We start from the raw sequence: 21258 nt of genomic DNA, 5'->3' as shown, positions 1-21258 counted from the left end.
CACAATGAAGAGTAGCCCTCACTCACCACAACTAGAGAAAGCCCACATGCAGCAACAAAGACCCAATGTAGCCAAAAAATAAATAAAAATTTTTAAAAAGAATAAATAGATAATTTGAACAGACTGATCCCTGCAACTGAAATAGAATCTGTAATTTTAAAATTCACTACAAACAAAAGTCCAGGACCAGATGACTTCACAGGTGAATTCTACCAAACATACAAAGGAGAACTTATACCAATCCTTCTCAAATTCTTCCAAAAAAATTGAAGAGGAGGGAACACTCCCAAGGACATTCTATGAAGCCACCATCACCCTGATACCAAAATCAGACAAAGACACCACCAAAAAGGAAAATTACAGGCTAATATCTTTGATGAATGCAAATATTCTCAACAAAATATTAGCAAACTGAATCCAACAACACATAAAAAAGATCATACACCACAACCAAGTGGAATTCATCCCAAGTTCACAAGGATGGTTCAACATACACAATTCAATCAATGTAATACACTACATCAACAAAATAAAACACAAAAACCACATGATCATCTCAATAGATGCAGAAAAAGCCTTTGACAAAATTCAACATCTATTCATGATTAAAACTCTTACCAAAGTGGGTATAGAGGGAACATATCTCAAAATAGTGAAAGCTATTTATGACAAACCCACAGCCAATATAATACTCAGCGGTGAAAAGTTGAAAGCCTTCCCACTAAAATCTGGAACAAGACAAGGATGCCCACTCTCACCACTGCTCTTCAGTATAGTATTGGAAGTCCTAGCCACAGCAATCATACAAGAAAAAAAAATGTGTCCAAACTGGAAGGAAAAAGTTACAATTGTCATTATATGTAGATGATAAGGATACAAGATTAACATACAGAAATCAGTTGCATTTCTTTACACCAACAATGAAATATTAAAAAGGGAATGTTAAAAAAACAATGTCTTTAAAATCACAACACAAAAAATAAAATACTTAGGAATAAACCTCACTAAGTAGGTGTAAGATTTATACGCTGAGTACTATAAAACATTAATAAAGGAAATAAAAGAGGATTCAGAGAAATGGAAAGATATTCCATGTTCTTGGATTGAAAGAATTAATATTGTTAAAATGGCCATACTACCCAAAGCAATTTATAGATTTAATGTTATCCCTATCAAATTACCCACGACATGTTTCACAGAACTAGAACAAATAATCCTAAAATTCATATCATACCATAAAAGACCCAGAATAGCCAAAGCAATCCTGAAGAAAAAGAATAAAGCAGGAGGCATAACCATCCAAGACTTCAGACAATACTACAATGTTACAGTAATCAAAACAAAGTGCTATTGGCAGAAAAACAGACATATGGATCAGTGGAACAGAATAGAGAGCCCAGAAATAAACCCACTCACCTACGGTCAATTAATCTTCAACAAAGAAGGCAAGAACATACAATGGATAAAGATAGTCTCTTCAGCAAGTGGTGTTGGGAAAGTTGGACAGCCACATGTAAATCAATGAACTTAGAACACACGCTCTCACCATACACAAAAATAAACTCAAAATGGCTTAAAGACTTAAACATATAAGACATGACACCATAAAGCTCCTAGAAGAGAACATAAGAAAAACATTTTCTGACATAAATCATAACAATGTTTTCTTAGGTCAGTCTCCCAAGGCAACAGAAAAAAAAATGAAAGTAAACTAATGGGACCTAATCAAACTTACAAGCTTTTGCACAGCAAAGGAAACCACAAACAAAATGAAAAGACAACCTACAGAATAGGAGAAAGTATCTGAAAATGATGAAACTGACAAGGTCTTAATTCCCAAAATATACAAACAGCTCATACAGGTCAATATAAAAAAAGAAATCAAAAAATGGGTAGAAGACTTTAATAGACATTTCTCCAAAGAAGACATACAAATGGCCAATAGGCACATGAAAAGATGCTCAACATTGCTAATTATTAGAGAAATGCAAATCAAAACTACAATGAGGTACCACCTCATGCCAGTCAGAATGGCCATCATTAAAAAATCTACAAAAAACAAATGCTGGAGAGGGTGTGGAGAAAAGGGAACCCTCCTACAATGTTGGTGGGAATGTAAGTTGGTACAGCCACTGTGGAAAACAGTATGGAGTTTCCTCAGAAAACTGAGAATAGAATTACCATATGATCCAGCAAACCCAGTCTTGGGCATATATCCAGACAAAACTATAATTCAAAAAGATACATGCACTCCAATGTTCATTGCAGCACTGTTTACAAGAGCCAAGACATGGAAACAACCTAAATGTCCATTGACAGATGAATGGATAAAGAAGATGTGGTACATATATACAATGGAATATTACTCAGCCATTAAAAAGAATGAAGTAATGCCTTTTGCAGCAACATAGATGCAACTAGAGATTATCATACTAAGTGAAGTAAGTCAGAAAAAGACAAATACCATATGACATCACTTATATGTGGAATCTATAATGACACAAATGAAACTTTGTATGAAACAGAAACATAATCAGGGGCATAGAAACTAGACTGGTGGTTGCCAAGGGAAAGGGGAGTGGGAGAGGGTTGGGTGGGAGTTTGGGATTAGCAGATGCATTCTATATTATATATAGAATGTATAAAAAACAAGGTCCTACTGTATAGCACAGGGAACTATACTCAATATCCTGTGATAAACCACAATGGAAAAGAATATGAAAAAGAATGGAAAAGAATATGAAAAAGAATATATATATATATATATATATATCACTTTGCTGTACACCAGAAACTAATACAACATTGTAAATCAACTATACTTCATTTTTTTAAAAAAGCCCTAAAGAAAGACAAAGAAAGATCAATGCAAGAAGAGGATATCACACTCAATATATATGCACCCAGTATAGGAGCACCTAAATACATAAAACAAATACTAACAGAGATAAAGGGAGAAATTGACAGGAATACAATAATAGTAGTTGACTTTAATGCTGACTTCAATGGACAGATCTTCCAGAAAGAAAATCAGTAAGCAGCAAAGACCCTAAAGTGTACAGTCCCTTTGCTGTACAGCAGTAATTAACACAACATTGTAATTCAACTATACTTCAATAAAAATATAAATTTAAAAAATCACAGAGGTAAGAAATTGCATGGTTTTCTAGGGATAGCTACAAGTATTTCAGTGTGCCTGAAATAAGTGGTAGAAGATGGAGACAGACAGAGAGGTAGAGCCTGGATCATTCTCAGTGTTATTAAGGAGATTGAATATCCTATAAGAAATGGAAAACAATTGAAAGGCTTTAAATGAGAAAAGTCATGATCAGATTTGTGTTGTGGTAGCAGATTTGATGCTGCTTTAATGGCAGATTCAAATGGACAAGACTAAAGGCAGAAGATTCAGGTAATAAGGTACCATTTTAGTTAAAAGATATAAGACCATGATAGTGGGGATGGTAGAAGGAGAGGTTTCCAAAAATATTTAGGTGATAAAAGTAGCAGAACTTGCAATTGATTAGTTAGTGATGGATACCATGCAGTCAGGAGAAGGTCCTGAGAGAAAAAAAGGAATCAATACAGCTCCAAGATTTCTAACTTGCATGATGAATTAGGAAGTGGTGCTACCCAATAAGATATAGAATAGAATGAAGGAAAATGCTTAAAGAAAGTGATAAGTTAGACATATTAACTTTGAGATACTTGTAAAATTTCTAAGTAATTAGATATATAAGCCTGAAGCTTGTGGGAGAGGACTGGACTAGATTATTAGGTCATTAACGTAAGAGGATGATTATTAAAACATAAGAGGAGGGCTTCCCTGGTGGCGCAGTGGTTGAGAGTCCGCCTGCCGATGCAGGGGACGCGGGTTCGTGCCCCGGTCCGGGAAGATTCCACATGCCGCGGGGCGGCTGGGCCCGTGAGCCATGGCTGCTGAGCCTGCTGCATCCGGAGCCTGTGCTCCGCAACGGGAGAGGCCGCAACAGTGAGAGGCCCACGTATCGCAACAAAATAAATAAATTAATTCAAAAAATAAATAAAACATAAGAGGATGAGATTGCCCAGAGAGAGTTAGAAAAAAAAAGAAAAAGAAAATGGGCTGGAGGTAAACCCTAAGGATATAAATATTTAAGATGTTGGTAGAGTAAGAAGGTACTGAGTTAGAAACAGAAAATGAAGGATTATATAGACACAAGCAAAACCAAGAAAGTCCAGGGCCGAGCATGTCAAGAGAGTAAGAAGTTTCAGGAAAGAGAGAGCAATTGACAATGATAAGAATAGACCTCTAATCTTATTTAGATGTTCCCAAGTCTTGCCTATATCGCTGATATAGCACTTTCAAATTGTACAGTAATCAGGAGCAGATTTTTCAGGATTACTTGAGATGCTGCCTCCCAGGCTTGAAGTCCTCAGTATGTCCACCAAATAAAACATAACTCTCAACTTTTAGATTGTGTCTATTTTTTTTAGTCGACATTTATGGTGACTATGGATAAGGAACCCAGAGCTGATTTCTTTCCTTCACCTGAACTCTACGAGGATCTGGAGCCTTGGTACCAGCAGAGACCTCATGCCTATTCGCATCCTCGGGGAGTCCAGATGAATTCGGATGAGCCTCTCCTGGTTCTAGGCTCTCCCGTTATTGGTTGATGATCCTAAGTTTTATTCGGTGGTGTTAAACTCCTCTCTGGAGGAGTAGGTTACCCTTGAAACTCAGTTTCAAGAAGAGGTACCTGGGTTACCCTCAGTGTAAAAGGCACTGGGAAGATTTTTGCTCAGTTTAGACACTGAGTGGTTTATCCTCAGTTTAAAGACTGGAAAGACGTTGCTCAGTTAAACACCGAGTAAGGTTGGACTGGACTGAGTAATTAGGGGGAAGACTGACCTGTCATTTTTCCTTGAATTGGCTACCTTAATAGAGTTTGTTGAAATAAAACATAAATCTTATAAGAGCTTCTGAACTCTGAAGAACAGACTGTCTCCTCCTGGCCGGCAACAGCTTTCTCAGGTGAATGAGAAACTTGCAGGAATGGTGGAGGCAAGACCATGCAGCTGTCCTATAGGGAAACCCACTAATTTAATTAACAACCTGCTCAACCCGGGATGTGAATAAGAACTGGCCATCCCATGATCTGAGCACCCATGGTGGTCTTATATGCCACCGGGAGAACCTGAGAAATGTAAGAGGGGGCTGAAACAACTCTGGGGCAAAAGCCTATAGGAGTTAAGATCTCAAGCAGCAATTGGCCCACCACATGATCATCACAATCATCACATTGCACATGATCATCACTAGCAATTTTTATTTCAACAAATTCACCTCAGAATGGGAAATAAAGCTTTCAGAACAAAAGAAAAAGGACGACAGATTGCCAGCCTCCAACTAATACCCCCAGCCAGGTTTATGTATGTACAAAACTTACAAGTACTTACTTAATTGGGAATTAAAGGAAATCTTACTCTAAAAATAAGGGGGCTCTTTTATGGCATATGAAGTTAAGTTTAAAAAGCTGGCTTGACAAAAGTATCTTTTCAGAGTTCTGACTTTAAACAAAGGCCTTCTAGAGGGAACTTGCATTTCTCTTTCTGTATCTTGGAGATGTAAATGTTCTAGCTGATCTTCCTAGAGCATTCTGTGTGTGTGTGTGTGTGTGTGTGTGTGTGTGTGTGTGTGAAAACCTGACCTCTGCCATACTATTTTTGAGAGTAAACTTTCTGGATCTTACTTAGGTGACATCTTTCTCCACTCTCTTATAGGGAAGCCTCTTGCATCTTATTGGTTTGAATCACTATTAAAATATTTCATTAATGGCCAAATGACGGATCCTTTAAATTGAAGAAACTTCTAAATTGGTGGATTTTCTAGAGTGCTCTCATTATAAACAGCTGTTTTATTGGTACCTATAAAAACAAAAATCAAATTAAAGGTGGAAAAAAGAAATATATCTAATGGTTAACCTAAGAACTTCCTTAGCTTGAATCAAACAAAGAAAAACAGATTTGGGAAGCTTTATTTGTGGTCTTTGCTTCCCCTCAATAGCTCTTACAGATGTTAATAAAAACATTGGAATAAATTAATGTTAACAGGAAAAGAACATGTAAGAAAGTCTAGATACTTTTTCCAGCAAGGTAGAAATTTTTAAAAAGACATCTCAAATGAATAAAGAAATCTTTAGATAGTTATTTAAAATGGGATAAATAAAATGAATATTTATGTGATTACCTAAGGTTAAATGGGCCAAAAAGGACTCCCTACAGGTCCTCAACATTAAAAGCCAACAAGTCTACTTATCCTAGTTTAAAATATACATATATTAAGAGCTGAAAAAAATTTACACTGAGATATCTGACCAGCAAGTATTTGGGGCAACAGTTGGGCCAAAGCACCTGAGTTCCTTGGCTCAACCCTCTCTGGGGATCCCAGAGCCTTTTATATAAAAATAGATTAAATGGGCAGGGAATAAAAAGAAAGAAAAACTTCTAGAACACCTCCTGTAAGATCAAAGTTTGTTGATTGGATCCTAATGAAAACTAAAGGTATAAAAAGTGACAGAATTGAGATGAAAGTGTATAAAATTGATATATTTAAATGGGCTTTATGTAAGATGGTTATGTCTCTTTATTTAATTATATTGCAGGATAGGCATGTTTCACTGGGGAATTCTTCCTCTGTGTGGTATTGAATCACTAGGTTGTGTTTCAGGGGGCTCTGAAGAGCTCCAGGTCTTTATGACTCAGTGCAGAAAGAATTCAGTGAGAGGCAAAGTGATAGATAAGAAGTGATTTATTAGCATAGGAAGCTTGTGAGGCTTACAAGTGGGTGGGTGAGAGGGTGCTGCCCGGAGAACATAGTGGGTTACAGTTTTATAATCAAAGGAAAAATGGCGAGGGGGAAAAGACCAACTTATTCCTCATTCTTGAGTAGACATCAAGCTTCCATCATCAGCTCCTCCTCCAGGTTGGGCAGGGGAGTTTTCTTGTCCCTATATGGTCAAGCTGGGACTGTCATGGCACTATGGAAAAATTATTCCATGTCTCAGTACAATGAGGGTCTTTCACTTTGAAATGTCACCTTTCCATAAATTATTGTTTTTCATGTGTGTAGAGAACATGTCCCAAGGATTATAACTTACTGAGCTTGCTGGGCAAGATGTGGGTCTCATGCCACAATTGTTTTATTGTTTTGGGGCATGTCTCATGCTTCTGCTGCATGGTTTTGTTGCTAAGCAAGCCTGATTGGTTTTGTGGTTGAGCAAACCTACTTTCTTGAGTGATCATCAACTTACAGGGGTCCCCCATATTTTTTCTTTACTTATAATCCCCTAGTGGGATTAACTATTTAATCATCTAGTTTGTCCCTTTACTCTGTCCCTATCAGTATTATAAGACAAGGCATATAGATCTGCCCCTCAGGAAATATTAATTGAACATATTAAAGGAAACCGATAGGGGTACCTGAGCCATACAAAAAGTAAAACCTGGAAACTAACATTCAAGAGCTAATAAAAATAAAAATAGTGATTTTGCTCTGGGTTTAACTTGTAAACTCAGAAAGAAGGTCTTTGCTGAATGCCTTATACAAGCTTTTGAATGTATGATAAACTAAACTCTAATGTTCTAGAACATAGAGCTCATAAATTTCAGTTTAGTTAGAAATCTTCTCACTGATATAAAATATAGCTGGGCAAGTCAATCTTTTAGTATCCATTAGGTGACAGACCTGTTCTTTGGGGAATTAAAAGCAACTGTCTTTCTCTTGCAAATCTTTACAAACCAGAATGTAAATTCAAGTCACAAGGAGCTGAGACTGAGCCTAATTAGCTCAATCAGGCAGAACCTGACACCAAGAGGAAAAAAATGACAAAGTGACAGTTTTAAAATTCAAACCAAACTTTACAAATAGTAAAGCCTTAGTCATCTGAGCAAACAACTTTAATGTCTTCCAACTGTTCTTTGTAAACTAGTAAGTTTATATTGTAATACCTGATTCATAACTGGTTTTTTATTTATTTATTTTTTAGTGAAGCCATGAGATCTCTAGCTTTGCCTGTTTATATATCTGTGTACACATTATACATATGAGATAGCTCTACCTCTGGAAGGTATTTTCAGAATTGAATTTATAAAGAGCTCAATTTTAAACTAAGCACATACAAATTAAATAGGAAAGAAACTGGCTAAAATGACTTTCAGGTTCATGTGAACTGGGAAATATTCAATATTAGGTTGATACCTGGTATTAAAGTTAAAATCTGTTGATCTAATAGACATGTCTTTAGAGTCATCAACATTAAGTATAATATTTTATTGTGCCTAGGTTTAATAGAAGTCATATAAGACCTTATTATATCTATTACAAGAAAAATAACTTGATATGATAAAACTTTGTAGTAAATTTAACTGAGATAAAAAGCTTTTTGGTTAACTTTAAAAATAATAATATTTTAGAAATGTCTACTTAAAGTGATCTCTCCAGATATTTGGTAACAAAGTTCTAGTGTTGCTTAATTTAAGTGATGGAAGTTTATTAAATAGCTAGGTGATTCCCAGCTAGCTGATTCTCAGTAACATAAGATACTGAGACATCAATTACTAAACAGAGAAACTAAAGGTATTTAGGACTATAAATAAATATGTTTGGTGCCACCCTGAGATGTTCTCTATAAGAAAACAAATGTTTTTTAAGAAATTATCACTGGTATTATGTTTACCAATCTACAGAATGCTAACGTAAAATACAGTTCATAATTGCTTACCTCTTAGTTTTCACTAGAAATTAAGGTTTTTAAGAGTTGAGGATTCTCATTTAAACATGTAATTAAAGTGAATAGGAATAATAAGGAAACATTCCAGTATACTGTAGGAAAGTAGAATGTGTGTTTTCAGTAAAGAAGTTATGAGGAATGGAATTATATTTTACTGGGGGAAAGTATGTCTTAGAGCTAGTTGTTTTTGGATGGAAAGATAAGGGATGAACAAATATGGATACAGAAAGTGATGAGAGATTATGGAAAGGAACTCTGAAGTTTTATGCATGTTCAGGATTAACTAATTTTAGACTGAAGTTAATTAAGTTAATGGATTTTGTTGTTAGGTAAGCTAGTACAAGACTGGAATTTGAAAAAAGTTTCTTAGAGTGCTCCTTTTTGATAACAGATTGTGTGAGTTTCTGTGCCCTTAAGTGATCTGTATTTGTTTTGTTTTGTTTTTAATATTTTTGTGACTTTGGTTAAATGAATAAGTATTGTTTTGCAGTGACCTATGATCCTGTTGCATTTTAAAACCTTTTTTATATTTTTAACAAACTTCCTAAATATCAAACTCTAACTAAAGTTCTTTTAGCCTCCAGCTGACCCTGGGTTGCTTCGAAGGGCTTTGAAGGAACCCTGAGATATCTCCGAGAGAAATATTAAACTAATTAAGTTTATTTGGTATGTTAAATTACTTAACATTGCCAAGTGATTGGAGATGAACCTTAGCTTATAATGTATGGATAAATGTCATTAATACACATATTCCAAAATTTATATTAAATTCCTAAAATCTGATATGCTCTGATATGTTATCAGTCATAATTCTAGTGATTATCTTAAAATGTTATATGTCACAGAAATATCCAAGTTTCTTGCCAATTGCATTGTATTCAAATCTTTAACCATGCTATTTTAAGTTTTGTCTTTTATAGACAATCATTATTTTACTCTGATGCTTTTACAAAAATGAGGATCTTCAAGAAGACTCATAAAATGGACTTGTTTTAAACAAATATAAGCCTCTGATAGCCTTTAGATAACACCACTGAACTGAGGAACAAATGACAAAACTCTAATGGAAAATCTGATGACTTCATCCAGATCAACAGAAATTAATTTCATGGGACCAAATGAACTAAAAATTATAGTTTATAACGTTATGACTTTTTGTAAAATATACTAGCTTTAATCTTTGTTTTCCAAAAAAATCTTTCTTCTTATGCTATGTCCTACAACAAGTTGATAAAGTATACCTTTGTAAAAAAAGATGAAACATTTAACTTTTTCTCTCTACCTGATTAATCCAGAATTTGGCTTCTCCAGGTGGCTCTCTTGTGAACTTGATGGTTTATTGCAACTGGATTATAATATTTGTTTTAATTTGTTCTTTGTTTCCAAGTTGTTTATGCTTTGTGTCTCCCTGTTGCACTATTGACTTTCTCAATGTTACTAGCTGTATTACTTATATCCTGTCTATTTTATAAGGTTGTTGTCTCTTACTGTCACCAGGCCTCCAACAAAATTGATGATGTTAGCTAAACATCTTGAGGACATAGATCACATTTACAACTCATAAAGTAATTGTAATTGTTAGAGAAATGCAAATCAAAACTACGAGGTATCACCTCACACTGGTCAGAATGGCCATCATCAGAAAATCTACAAACAGCAAATGCTGGAGAGGGTATGGAGAAAAGGGAACCCTCTTGCACTGTTGGTGGGAATGTAAATTGATACAGCTCCTATGGAGAACAGTATGGAGGTTCTTTAAAAAGCTAAAAATAGAATTACCATATGACCCATCAATCCAACTCCTGGGCATATACCCAGAGAAAACCATAATTCAGAAAGAAACATGCACCCCAATGTTCATTGCAGCACTATTTACAATAGCCAGGTCATGGAAGCAACCTAAATGCCCAATGACAGATGAATGGATAAGGAAGATGTGGTACATATACACAATGAAATATTACTCAGCCATAAAAAGGAATGAAATTGGGTCATTTGTAGAGATTGGATGGACCTAGTAATAGTGTGATTCTAGGTATAGGAAGAAGCAAAAAGGTAAAACATTTCATGAATCATAATAGACTAGTAAGACAGAGGATCCAGAGAATCTGTAATTATCAACAGGGCCTAATCCAGAAATTAGCACCTGGAGTGACATATCAACAAAAATTTTTGCCTGATCTGGGAAGAAACTCTGAGCACTGTGGGACAAAAATTGGTCATGAAATGTCTCCCAAGTATCGCTCAAATTTCAGACCAAGAGGAGGAACTAAGAAATCAAATATGTCCTGCCATATCAGTAAAAAATATATCACAGTCATCAATAATTGCAGTCATCTCTGATGGTGAGCTGGTTAGTCCTGAGGGAACTCAGGAAGGGAACAAAGAATATTTGCCATCTAGCAGGCATCAGACTACAACCACTCCTGAAGTTGAGCCCTGAGGAAACTCAGGATGTAAAAACACTGGATACTGGCCCCAGGTAGCTGAGGTGTATATCAAAGGAATGATCTCAGTGAGTCCAGACTCTTGCATCTTCCCACATATAGAAAAGCACTAAATTCTTTAAATTGAGATATCTAGCTTTTCTTCTATTAACAGTAATCTTTTGTTGCTCTTTGTTGGAAAACTCCTATATATCCTAGCTCTCCCCTCACTTCCTTGGAGCAGTTTTCTCAGGGTTACTTGAGATGCTGCCTCCTGGGCTTGAAGTCCTCAGTATGTCTGTCAAATAAAACATAACTCTCCAAAAAAAAAACTGTACAGTAATCAACACTTTATCTGAATTCTTGAATTGTATTATAAGTTTTGCCAGGTCACCGACATTCTGTTTGGCTGTATATTCTAAGAACCTAACATAGTAGGTACCAAAAAAGTACTTGAGGCAAGACAATTGGAAAGTATCAAATAGCACTGGCAGTAGAAAGTCTTTAGTGATAATTAGAAAAAGCTTTCATAGAGTGGCATGGAGCAGAAGTCAGACAATGGGTGAAAGGAAGGTAAGTTAAAACAGCTAATATAGAATATTCTTTCAAGAAGTTTGAAAAGGAGAGAAAGCTGGGAAGGTAATTTAATGGTTGGTAGTTACCGCTGAAGGAAGAAGACAGTAGAGAAGGAGACTATATTTTTGTTGTTTTAATAAATTCTACAAATTAAAATATTTTATGCCAAAAGAATTTAGCTTTTACTAACTTTCATGCTTTAGAATTTAAATATATATATTTTTTGTTTTAAGTTAATGACAGAATAATAAAGTGTGCACATTGTGTTTGTACTGTGCTTAGATACTGTTTTCATTATGGTCATTGAGTCTGTTTCCTTCCTTCTTCAGAATCCTGCCATCAGTATAGAAGTGAACTGCATTGATCTATTACAAGTAGAAGGATATAATTTGATAGCTGCCGGAACCTTAAATGGTGTGATCATCTTATGGAATTTTGTAACATCTACTGTCAAAGAAGTGTGAGTTGCATTGTTTCCTTAAATAATATAATCATTTCCATAAAAAATTGAGCTGCAGAAAAGCCAGAGTAACATTCAATACTTAAAAATATAAATACTTAAAAAAAAAAGCAATAAATAAAAGGGATGATAACTCTTTCAAGGAGGCTTTCCTGGAGGTTATGCTCACGAGGAGACTATGTTTTAAGTGTCTAAATCCCAGAATGATATGAATAAAGTGAATCTTAAGTATATGTATTCCCAAGTGCTTTTACATTTACTCTTCTTGAGTATGTACTAGAGTATGTACATGCTTTCCATGTATAATCTTGTCCAAATTCATAACCTTAACAAATACTTAAATACATAATAATTTTAAATAATAATCTCATAGCTTCAAGCACACATATCCAATTGCCTACTGGCAATTACAACATCTGGATTGCCAACAAGACCCTTAAAGTCCCACATACCCAAATCTTCTTCCCAACCTACCCTCCCCCAAAACATCTTTTCCTGTATTCCCATTGACACCACTATCTACTCAGTCACCAAAGTCAAATGGTGAGAAGTATTCAAGAGGGGTTTTCCTTCTTATTCACCACCCCAACACATTACTACAGGTCAATATTAACAAGGGCATGACATATGTAATTCTACATCTCAACCAATTAGATTTGCTCTGTTCCACAAACTTTACCCTCCCCTTGCAATCCATTTCTAAATGTCCTTACCATTGGTTATAAAGAAAATAATGTAACATTGTATTATTTGTTATGGATGGATTATAAATAATAAGCTTTCCCCAGCTGTGTAATTGGGCTCTAAGCAAGGGCCTTGTATGAACACCTTATATCAAGAGAGTTTGTAAAATTGTACTTTGAGGTACAAGATAGCCAAGAACAATGAATTAAAAAGAAAATCAATTCTATCTAAGCATTTGGGGGAAGGAAAGAGGTATAAAAGGAGGAGAGAAGAGAGTCAAAGAGGACAAGGGAAAAGAAGAAAAAAAAGCAAAAGAAATCTCTGCCTGTCTAGCTATAGTACCTTGCATACATCTACCTGGACTCCATGACCCTTTCCAGTCTATGTCAGAGTTTTCATTTTCAACCAAGTTTTGGGAGGAAATAGTCCTTTCCTTTTTGATTCTGGGTATATTTTCCTTTGAACCTTTAGCTGAAGTATCTGTTTCGGAAGACCCCTCCTCTGTACCTCAGCTCAGGTTCTACTAGGCCCTGCTGCTAGAATTCCTGTCATCCTTCAGTTCCTTCCCTTCAACCCTCGCCCTTAGGCTTTTCTCACAGACTGTATACTTGTCATTTTATTCCTATATCAATATACACTGCACAAGTCCTCACCTTCTTATTAATTCAGTTCTCACATTGTGTCAGCTTGTGTATGACTCACTACTTAGGGAAAACATATAGACTAAAAAGGCAGAGAAAATAGTCCTACTGCCACAGCTTAAAAGAGAGGGCAGCTCCCCTGAGAATATTCCCAATTCAAAGGTGAAGATCTTCCTTGTTGAAGTGCTACGCATTTTACCAAGGGATGCATGCAAATCCAATACCCAGTCAAAGAAAAATAACTGACGGTAATGGGTCATACACAGTGTCCTCTTCCTATAACAAAATGATTATACAAAAACGATTGATTTAGAATCACTGGAGTATTTCACATAGCATATAATTTAACACAGAACTGTCCAAGGTAATTTAGGCCTAGTTTAAAGACTCTAAAGTTGAACATGGTTTCCATATTCCTGGTGGGGGCCATCTCTACTTCTACCTCAAACTTTGCTTTAAGATCCCTTCACCAGTCAGGAGAAATAAGCTTTCTCTTTCTGTTCAAAGCACCATGCCTTTTTTTGGATGCAAACTAGAAATTGTTGTTGCTAATGAATAGTCCACTTCACTATTCAGTTTACCTGCAGAGCAGAAATATGTAAAAAGTTGGAGCTCAACAAGTCATCAAACTCACAAGCTCCTCTTTTGAGCTTGGTTCACTCTCCAGGAGGTCCTTCATCACTTATCTGTCCAAATTAGCAGAGGCAATTTCCACTAAAGGAAAAAGAACAGTTTGCTACAAGGTCTATTTGCTATAAGGAATGTCAAGTGTGGCTTAACAGCCTACCATGAAGTGCCAGGACAGGCAGTGGAAGACCATCGCTCTGCTCCCAGGAAATGGCCTAGGAAGGTGTTCTTGGGAATCTGGGCTAATGGGAGACTCAAGCAGCAAGAATAGTGTGATCATCAAATTACCTGCTTTTCTTCTCCACTTAATTATAAGCTACTTGAAGGTAGTAACTACATTTTATTCAAATTTCTCACTCTACTTATTCAAAGAGTAGAAATCTATTCTTTAAACTGTATGAAACTACCAGGAAGTTATATGAGCTCACTCTGTGAACTATAGGTTGAAAAAATAGACAAGCTAATTGACTTAAAAGACTTCTAAGCACTAAAAGATCATGTTATACAGAAACTTATTAAGGAAAGTATGTTCCAATGCTATACCTCTGGGTTTTCTCTCCATATTCAATGAACATTTCAGGAGTTGATTAGTTCTGCATGGGATATATGATATAGTAATGTAAATTAGCACATTTGTAAATTTTTATCATGTAAATGTATGCTTATTCCTAGGTACAGACCTGAAGATTGCTTCACTGTGGACCCTGACTTGGATCCTAAACGCTTTAGAATTAATGACATACTGTTTCTCTTTCGTAAACCTGAATGTGCAAGGTAACTCAATACTTACTGATCAAGAAATACTGTCTGGGACTTATGTGGATGATATAAAAAGAATTCTCTTCATCCCAGCATTTAGGAAGGTACAGTTGATGGAAGACATAGTTGGGCTGACTAGTTGGCTTCAGCTTTCTTCCCTGTTATTGTTTTTGTAAGTGGATGGTCCCCAGGAAGATTTAATTTGCTGTGTGGGGATCTAATTTCCCTTACCACATCTCCCTTTACAACAGTAGCAGAGAGGGAAAATGCTCACTTGACCATATTTGTAGCCAAAAGACAACTCTATGAGCACTTATGTAAAGCAGAAAAAAGGATTTATATGGCAAATATGAAAGATCATATGGCAGCAGTTTTCATATGACATCTACTATAGCTGAGCAATCTTCATTTCTGAGAGAGCAGGGGATTTTTTTTTTTTTTTTTTTTTTTTGCGGTACGCGGGCCTCTCACTGTTGCGGCCTTTCCCGTTGCGGAGTACAGGCTCCGGACGCACAGGCTCAGTGGCCATGGCTCATGGCCCACGGGCCCAGCCGCTCCGCGGCATGTGGGATCTTCCCGGACCGGGGCACGAATCCACGTCCCCTGCATCGGCAGGCAGACTCTCAACCACTGCGCCACCAGGGAAGACTGATTTTTTTTTTTAATTTTAAGAAAAGGTGAATTTCCTGTTTATATTTGCTTGAGAGCTCTGATTTCAGTAAACAATAGGCAATGGTAAACACATCTCTGGAGAGAAATCAAAGGCTTCTGTACTATCATCATCCAGAAGTGAGCCAGAATGTAACACCTTCCCTACTCCTTGACTTGAAATGTTCTTATTCTGAGAATATTTTTAGGACCTCATCTATATATATCTGCACCAGAACCCTAAGCCAGTTTTCAGCCCATTCTAGCAGAATTGGAAACTGTAGAGCAGAAGTTACCAGGTTTTCCAGGCCTCCACACTGCCACCCCACTCGCCACCATTTCAGTGTCAGAGCCTCTGGGACAAAATCTAGCCTTAACAGTGGGACAGAGCAGATTTTTATTTCCCACACCCAGGCAGTATCCACAGTATGCACACCAGAATGCACAGATGATGGCAAGAGTAATCACCTGAAATTAAAACAGAGGAGAGCACCCTTTGAGTATGATAGATTATCTTAACTCTTCCTCTTCGGGCTTCCTCCCTCTCCTTGTAGGAGATCAAGTCAGGATTCCATATGTTCTTCATCCCAATGTGAGTCTAGCAAGGGTCCACAGAGTAGTAAGGTAAGCAAGAAATAAGGAGAGTATGTCTTCCTGTTATACCCAATGTTGGTTCAAAAATAGTGATTTGTTGCATATAAGTCCCTCCCCTGCATATATGTAAAAACTTTTTTGTTTCCCCTAAAAAGCAATGTCTAAACTGTCTTCATCTTTTTTTCCTATTTTTTCAAAGCTTTTATATCTGCAAATAATCATGAAGAAAACAAATTACATAGGCTACTTTTAAGTTCATAAAATAATAATTTTAGACTATCTCTTTTGCTAAAAAGTATTACACAATTACACACATTTCACAGAGGGAAGAGACAGCATGTAATTACATAATGTAATGTAATGCCATGGTTTTCAAACTGTGTTCTCAGTTCCAATTTTATATATTTTTACACATTTCATTTCTAGTTAGGATTTTGTCTGAAGGAAAGTTTTCACTGCATAAATTATTTTAAAAGCACTAGCTTAGTGGAAAAAAATAAACTTGTAAAGATGTGTGTCAGACAGACTTGCACTTAAATCCAAGCGCTCCATTTATTATCTGATTAGCTTTAGAGATGTCTCTGAGTTTCTGTTTCTTCATCAATAACAAGGGAATAATAAAACCTAACTGGCATGGTTGTGAATGGAATTAGAGATCATATACACCAAGAACACAGCATGAACTAGGTATTTAACTATTCTCGTTATTATGCTACACCGGAGCCACTAGGAAAAGGTTGTGTTACAAACACCCTATTTATGAGCATGAAAATCTCTTAATACACCTTTTCAAAGAATTAATTAAAAAATAACTTTAAACCTAATCCTTAAAAAAAAACAAACTTTAAACCTAATGCTTAGAGATATAAATTTAACTATGAAAAAAATCTATTCATCCGATATATCTCATTTCCTTCCAATGTCATAGAAATATTATCTTTTTCTCCCCAAATTCAGGAAAGCAAACAGAGCATACATGACAGTGAGGTTAAAGGTCGGTATGAAATCTCCTCTCTTCCTTATAAAACAATTCCTTTGCAATAGGGAGTTTAGGTGATAGAATACTTCTAATTAACATATATTCTTTTTGTGACTAAATGTTAAGGTGCTATAGAATTCCGTAGTCTAAGAAGCAGAATTTCCATTAGGATGATACCTTTTAGTTACTAGTTAGTTAGTTAGTTACTACTAACTCTAGATTTTAAAAATCCAAAACATTACTGAGCTTCTTAGTCTTCAGCCCATTTCCCTAAAACTTATACTAGATTCATAAGCCATTTTGTAATGTGTAAGACTTATACTGGATGTATATCTAGTTTTAGCTGCTATGTACAGTGCAAAGCCTTTTTCAGTAGAATCCAAAATGAGCCCTTTTAGTTTTTTCCAGTGATACAGGATTCCATTTGTTAATCGTTTTTTGTTCTCTGCCTGATTGAAGTTCTCTGGGATTAAAAAAATTCTAGACAAAAGAATGTGGGGTTCTTTTTGTTTTGTTTTGTTTTGTTTTGTTGCTATTTTCTTACCTGCCTCCTCTTTTACATTCTATAAAATTTGAAATTCCAAGTATAACAAACACTGGTAACTCAATAATTTTCCAACAGGTGAGCAAAAAGATGTCATGGTAGGTGAGCGACAGCCAGTGGACAAAAAACATCTGGAAAGCACCAATTTAACAGATACTCAACCACCTATCCTTGTCACTGCACATGAGGATGGACATCTCCGCTTGTGGACCTTGGAGGTGATGGGGCCTGTTATTTTCCTGGAACAGCAAAGAATAGGAAAGATAAAAAGGATTATTGAATAAACCTTAGCCTTCTAAGGTTCCGTATAGCATCTAATTCTATTATTGTTCAATCTTCTAGTCAATATCCTAGTTTTTCAGCCTGCTCACTGAAAATACGACTCAAAATTTATAATAGGTCAGTTTTGTAACTCAGAAGATCAAATCATCAACACTGCTAAGACAACTACTGTATTTCAAATCTTCTTTACATTGAGCTATGAATACAACCCACCATATATTTCACTGGATATTTAAATAACATTAGATAATATAAATGATGAATATATCATTAAAGAATGTAAGAACACTGAAATGTTGAATATACATAAACTTTTAGTTATCCAAACTATTGGAAGAAGTTATTACAATAGTATTAAGAGTCCTTAAACATTTTACAGTGAAAAAATAACTTTCATGTACTAAAAGATTTTAAATGATTTGGGGGTGGAAAGTGGGGCAGGGTTTGAATTGGGAGTCCAGAAATGACAGAAGGAAGGATCTTGAGTAGACTGATGATGATGACAATGAAATTTTTAGAGAGGCAAGGGAGGTAGCACCACTTGTAAGGCTCCTTTCTAGAGGGAAACCCAGAAAACAGCAAGTTTTGTATGGCAGATAGTGAGATCCAACAACACAGAACAGCATAGCTGTCTGTTGGTTAAAACCTCCCAGTTGATCAGTTGACTCTTAACTTATTAATGAGAAACTCTTGGATTGAAAATGCTACAAAATATTGTAGCAATAATTTTCCCTGTGATGATCCTGGTATTTGAGCAGTGCTTTTTTTCTTCCCCGATAAATAGATAATAAAAGTGTGAGAGCAATAGAAGGAGAAAAGGTTATATCTAACTAAATCATAGGAAACAAGCGGCAGATTCAAATTTTTTCTTCCTAAGCTTCAATGTTTAATCTCCAAGTAGAGAAATGTATATGAAAGTCCTTCCCAGTGATGACTTATACTAAATGCCAAAAAACACTCTGCCAAATTTCAATCCTTATCTTGCGCCAATATTCAAAATTAGATATTTCTGAAAAGGCGAATACAATATTCTCGCTTAAAATAAGTGAGATACACTTAAATCTGAAAAGAATGTTTATTTAAAAGGAGAATATGGGGCTTCCCTGGTGGCGCAGTGGTTGAGAGTCCGCCTGCCGGTGCGGGGGACACGAGTTCGTGCCCTGGTCTGGGAGGATCCCACATGCCGTGGAGCTGCTGGGCCCGTGAGCCATGGCCGCTGAGCCTGCGTGTCCGGAGCCTGTGCTCCTCAACGGGAGAGGTCACGGCGGTGAGAGGTCCGCGTACCACAAAAAAAAAAAAAAGAATATGTCACTGGAAAAGGGTTGAGGAACTGCATGAAAAGGGTCATGGGAAGTGAGCAAAAACAACCCTCAGGTATAGAGGTGATCTACAATAATCAGTCTAAATGTTTATAATTATGATAATAGTCTCCACTTTTATCAATATTTAATTTCAAAGAAATAAGTCCCTATAGATAATTTCAAATTATTTTTATTACAAAGAAGAGAATCATGTTACAATTAGTAGACATAGTTCTTTGGATAAATTATTTATCGAGAAACTCAACTCCAATATTGATATTTTATAGAATTTATTATCATACTTTATACAGGGAAGACTACTGAAAGATATTCTACCTTTCACAAAACATGCTGCCATTTCTCTGACATCGCTGTATACTGATTCATGTACCAGGATACTACTGACTGGAAATGTGGGTAAGTCACTACTCTTATGTAGTTGGTCACAGGTATCTTAACAAACTGCATGGTATAAAAATGGATATAGGAAAATATGTGACATTTATTGAGACAAAAGGAAGGATGCCCAAGCTGTCAAATGAACAGAAGAATGAATGAATGTCAGGAAAACCTATTTCATTCCTAGCTCTTTATTTAAAGTAAGACATCTATTTCTTCTGTCTTTAAATTGGGTATAGGACTACCCATCCCCTTACTTTACATGTTGGGAAGAATGTAAAGTTTTCATTTTTAATCTTAAAAGGGTTATGTTGCATTAATCTTTATTCTAAAAGGAGCAATGTCATGAATTAGAGAAGAAAGAGATTATTTTTCTTAATAGGGGACTTTTTATATTTATTGTTATAACTACTACAGTTGGTCTTAATTCTTTCATGTAACACTATTCTTTTTTTTAATGCTTCCTTTCTATTTCCTTTCTTCTGTCTTTTGAATTAAGCTTAAGTTTTCTTTTCTTCTCTCTAATACTTTGAAAGATTATGTATATGCATAATCTTATGCACATGCATATGTAAATAGTTTTTAATTTTACTAGTGTTTACTTTTAAGTTTAAAAAAAAATCAGTTTATTAGAAGTTAGACTGAAACCTCATCTTTCCAGGTAAACAGAAAGCTTAGCCTACATTACCTGTCTCTTTTTCCCATAGCCACTCCTTCACTTATTATTTGCTAATGTAATCTCGAGATTTGCATCCAGATACTGCTATTACATTAATATTTATATTTTACATCTCCTCTTTTAAAAATGTTTTTTCATTTCAAAAGTTATTTTACAAAAGTTGCAACAAATTATTTCATACCAACAATTATTTGAGTCTTCTGGAGATTATAGAAAATAATTGTTTATGTTTGCATTCAGTATTACCAGTAGGTTTACAATATTTATTTAAAGTTACCTTTACTTAAATGAACTTATTTACAAAATAGAAACAGACTCACAGACATAGAAAACAAACTTATGGTTACCAAAGGGGAAAGCAGTGGAGGAAGGATAAATTAGGAGTTTGAGATCAGGAGATACAAACTACTATACATAAAATACATAAACAACAAGGTCCTACTGTATAGCACAGGGAACTATATTCAATATCTTGTAATAAACTACGATGGAAAAGAATCTGAAAAAGAATATACATGTATAACTGAATCACTTTTCTGTACACCAGAAACTATCACAAATCAACTATACTTCAATAAAAATAAATGAATAAAGTTATCTTTATTTTATCTGTTTCTTATTGCTCATCACCAGTCCTTTTATACTCTGATAATCTTATTCTTGACTTCTTATTTTTATTTATCTGTCAATCTTCATAGTTTCCACAAACACTGTTTCTGTTTGTAGTAGAATAGAGAAATCTAAAATCAGGCAAATTGTGCTCCTTCTTGTATATTTTTGCACAAACTTTACCTTCTATATGGTAAGTCTTTTCTAACAAAATACATAGAACTAAAATTTGAAATTATCTACAAAATTCCTAGAATGCACCTCTTTTACGGTTATCCCTCT

The 21258-nt window shown here is 35.5% G+C and overlaps 1 protein-coding gene across 1 annotated transcript in view; it reads left to right on the top strand.

Annotated features, from left to right (window-relative positions):
• Positions 1–21258, top strand: part of WDR64 (WD repeat domain 64) — a 152920-nt gene that overhangs the window by 92886 nt on the left and 38776 nt on the right. The window contains exons 15-20 of the mRNA XM_027122460.1: positions 12100–12230; positions 14855–14956; positions 16144–16213; positions 17141–17177; positions 17785–17924; positions 19601–19706. Of these exons, the coding sequence (XP_026978261.1) occupies positions 12100–12230; positions 14855–14956; positions 16144–16213; positions 17141–17177; positions 17785–17924; positions 19601–19706 (586 nt within the window). The remainder of the gene's footprint in view (positions 1–12099; positions 12231–14854; positions 14957–16143; positions 16214–17140; positions 17178–17784; positions 17925–19600; positions 19707–21258) is intronic.

This window comes from Aethalodelphis obliquidens, unplaced genomic scaffold (genome assembly GCF_003676395.1).
Source record: "Aethalodelphis obliquidens isolate GAN/ISIS:26980383/991018 unplaced genomic scaffold, ASM367639v1 scaffold24, whole genome shotgun sequence".
Taxonomy (NCBI): domain Eukaryota; kingdom Metazoa; phylum Chordata; class Mammalia; order Artiodactyla; family Delphinidae; genus Aethalodelphis; species Aethalodelphis obliquidens.
Note: the sequence above shows the minus strand (reverse complement) of the source record. Positions and strands in the feature narration are given on the sequence as shown.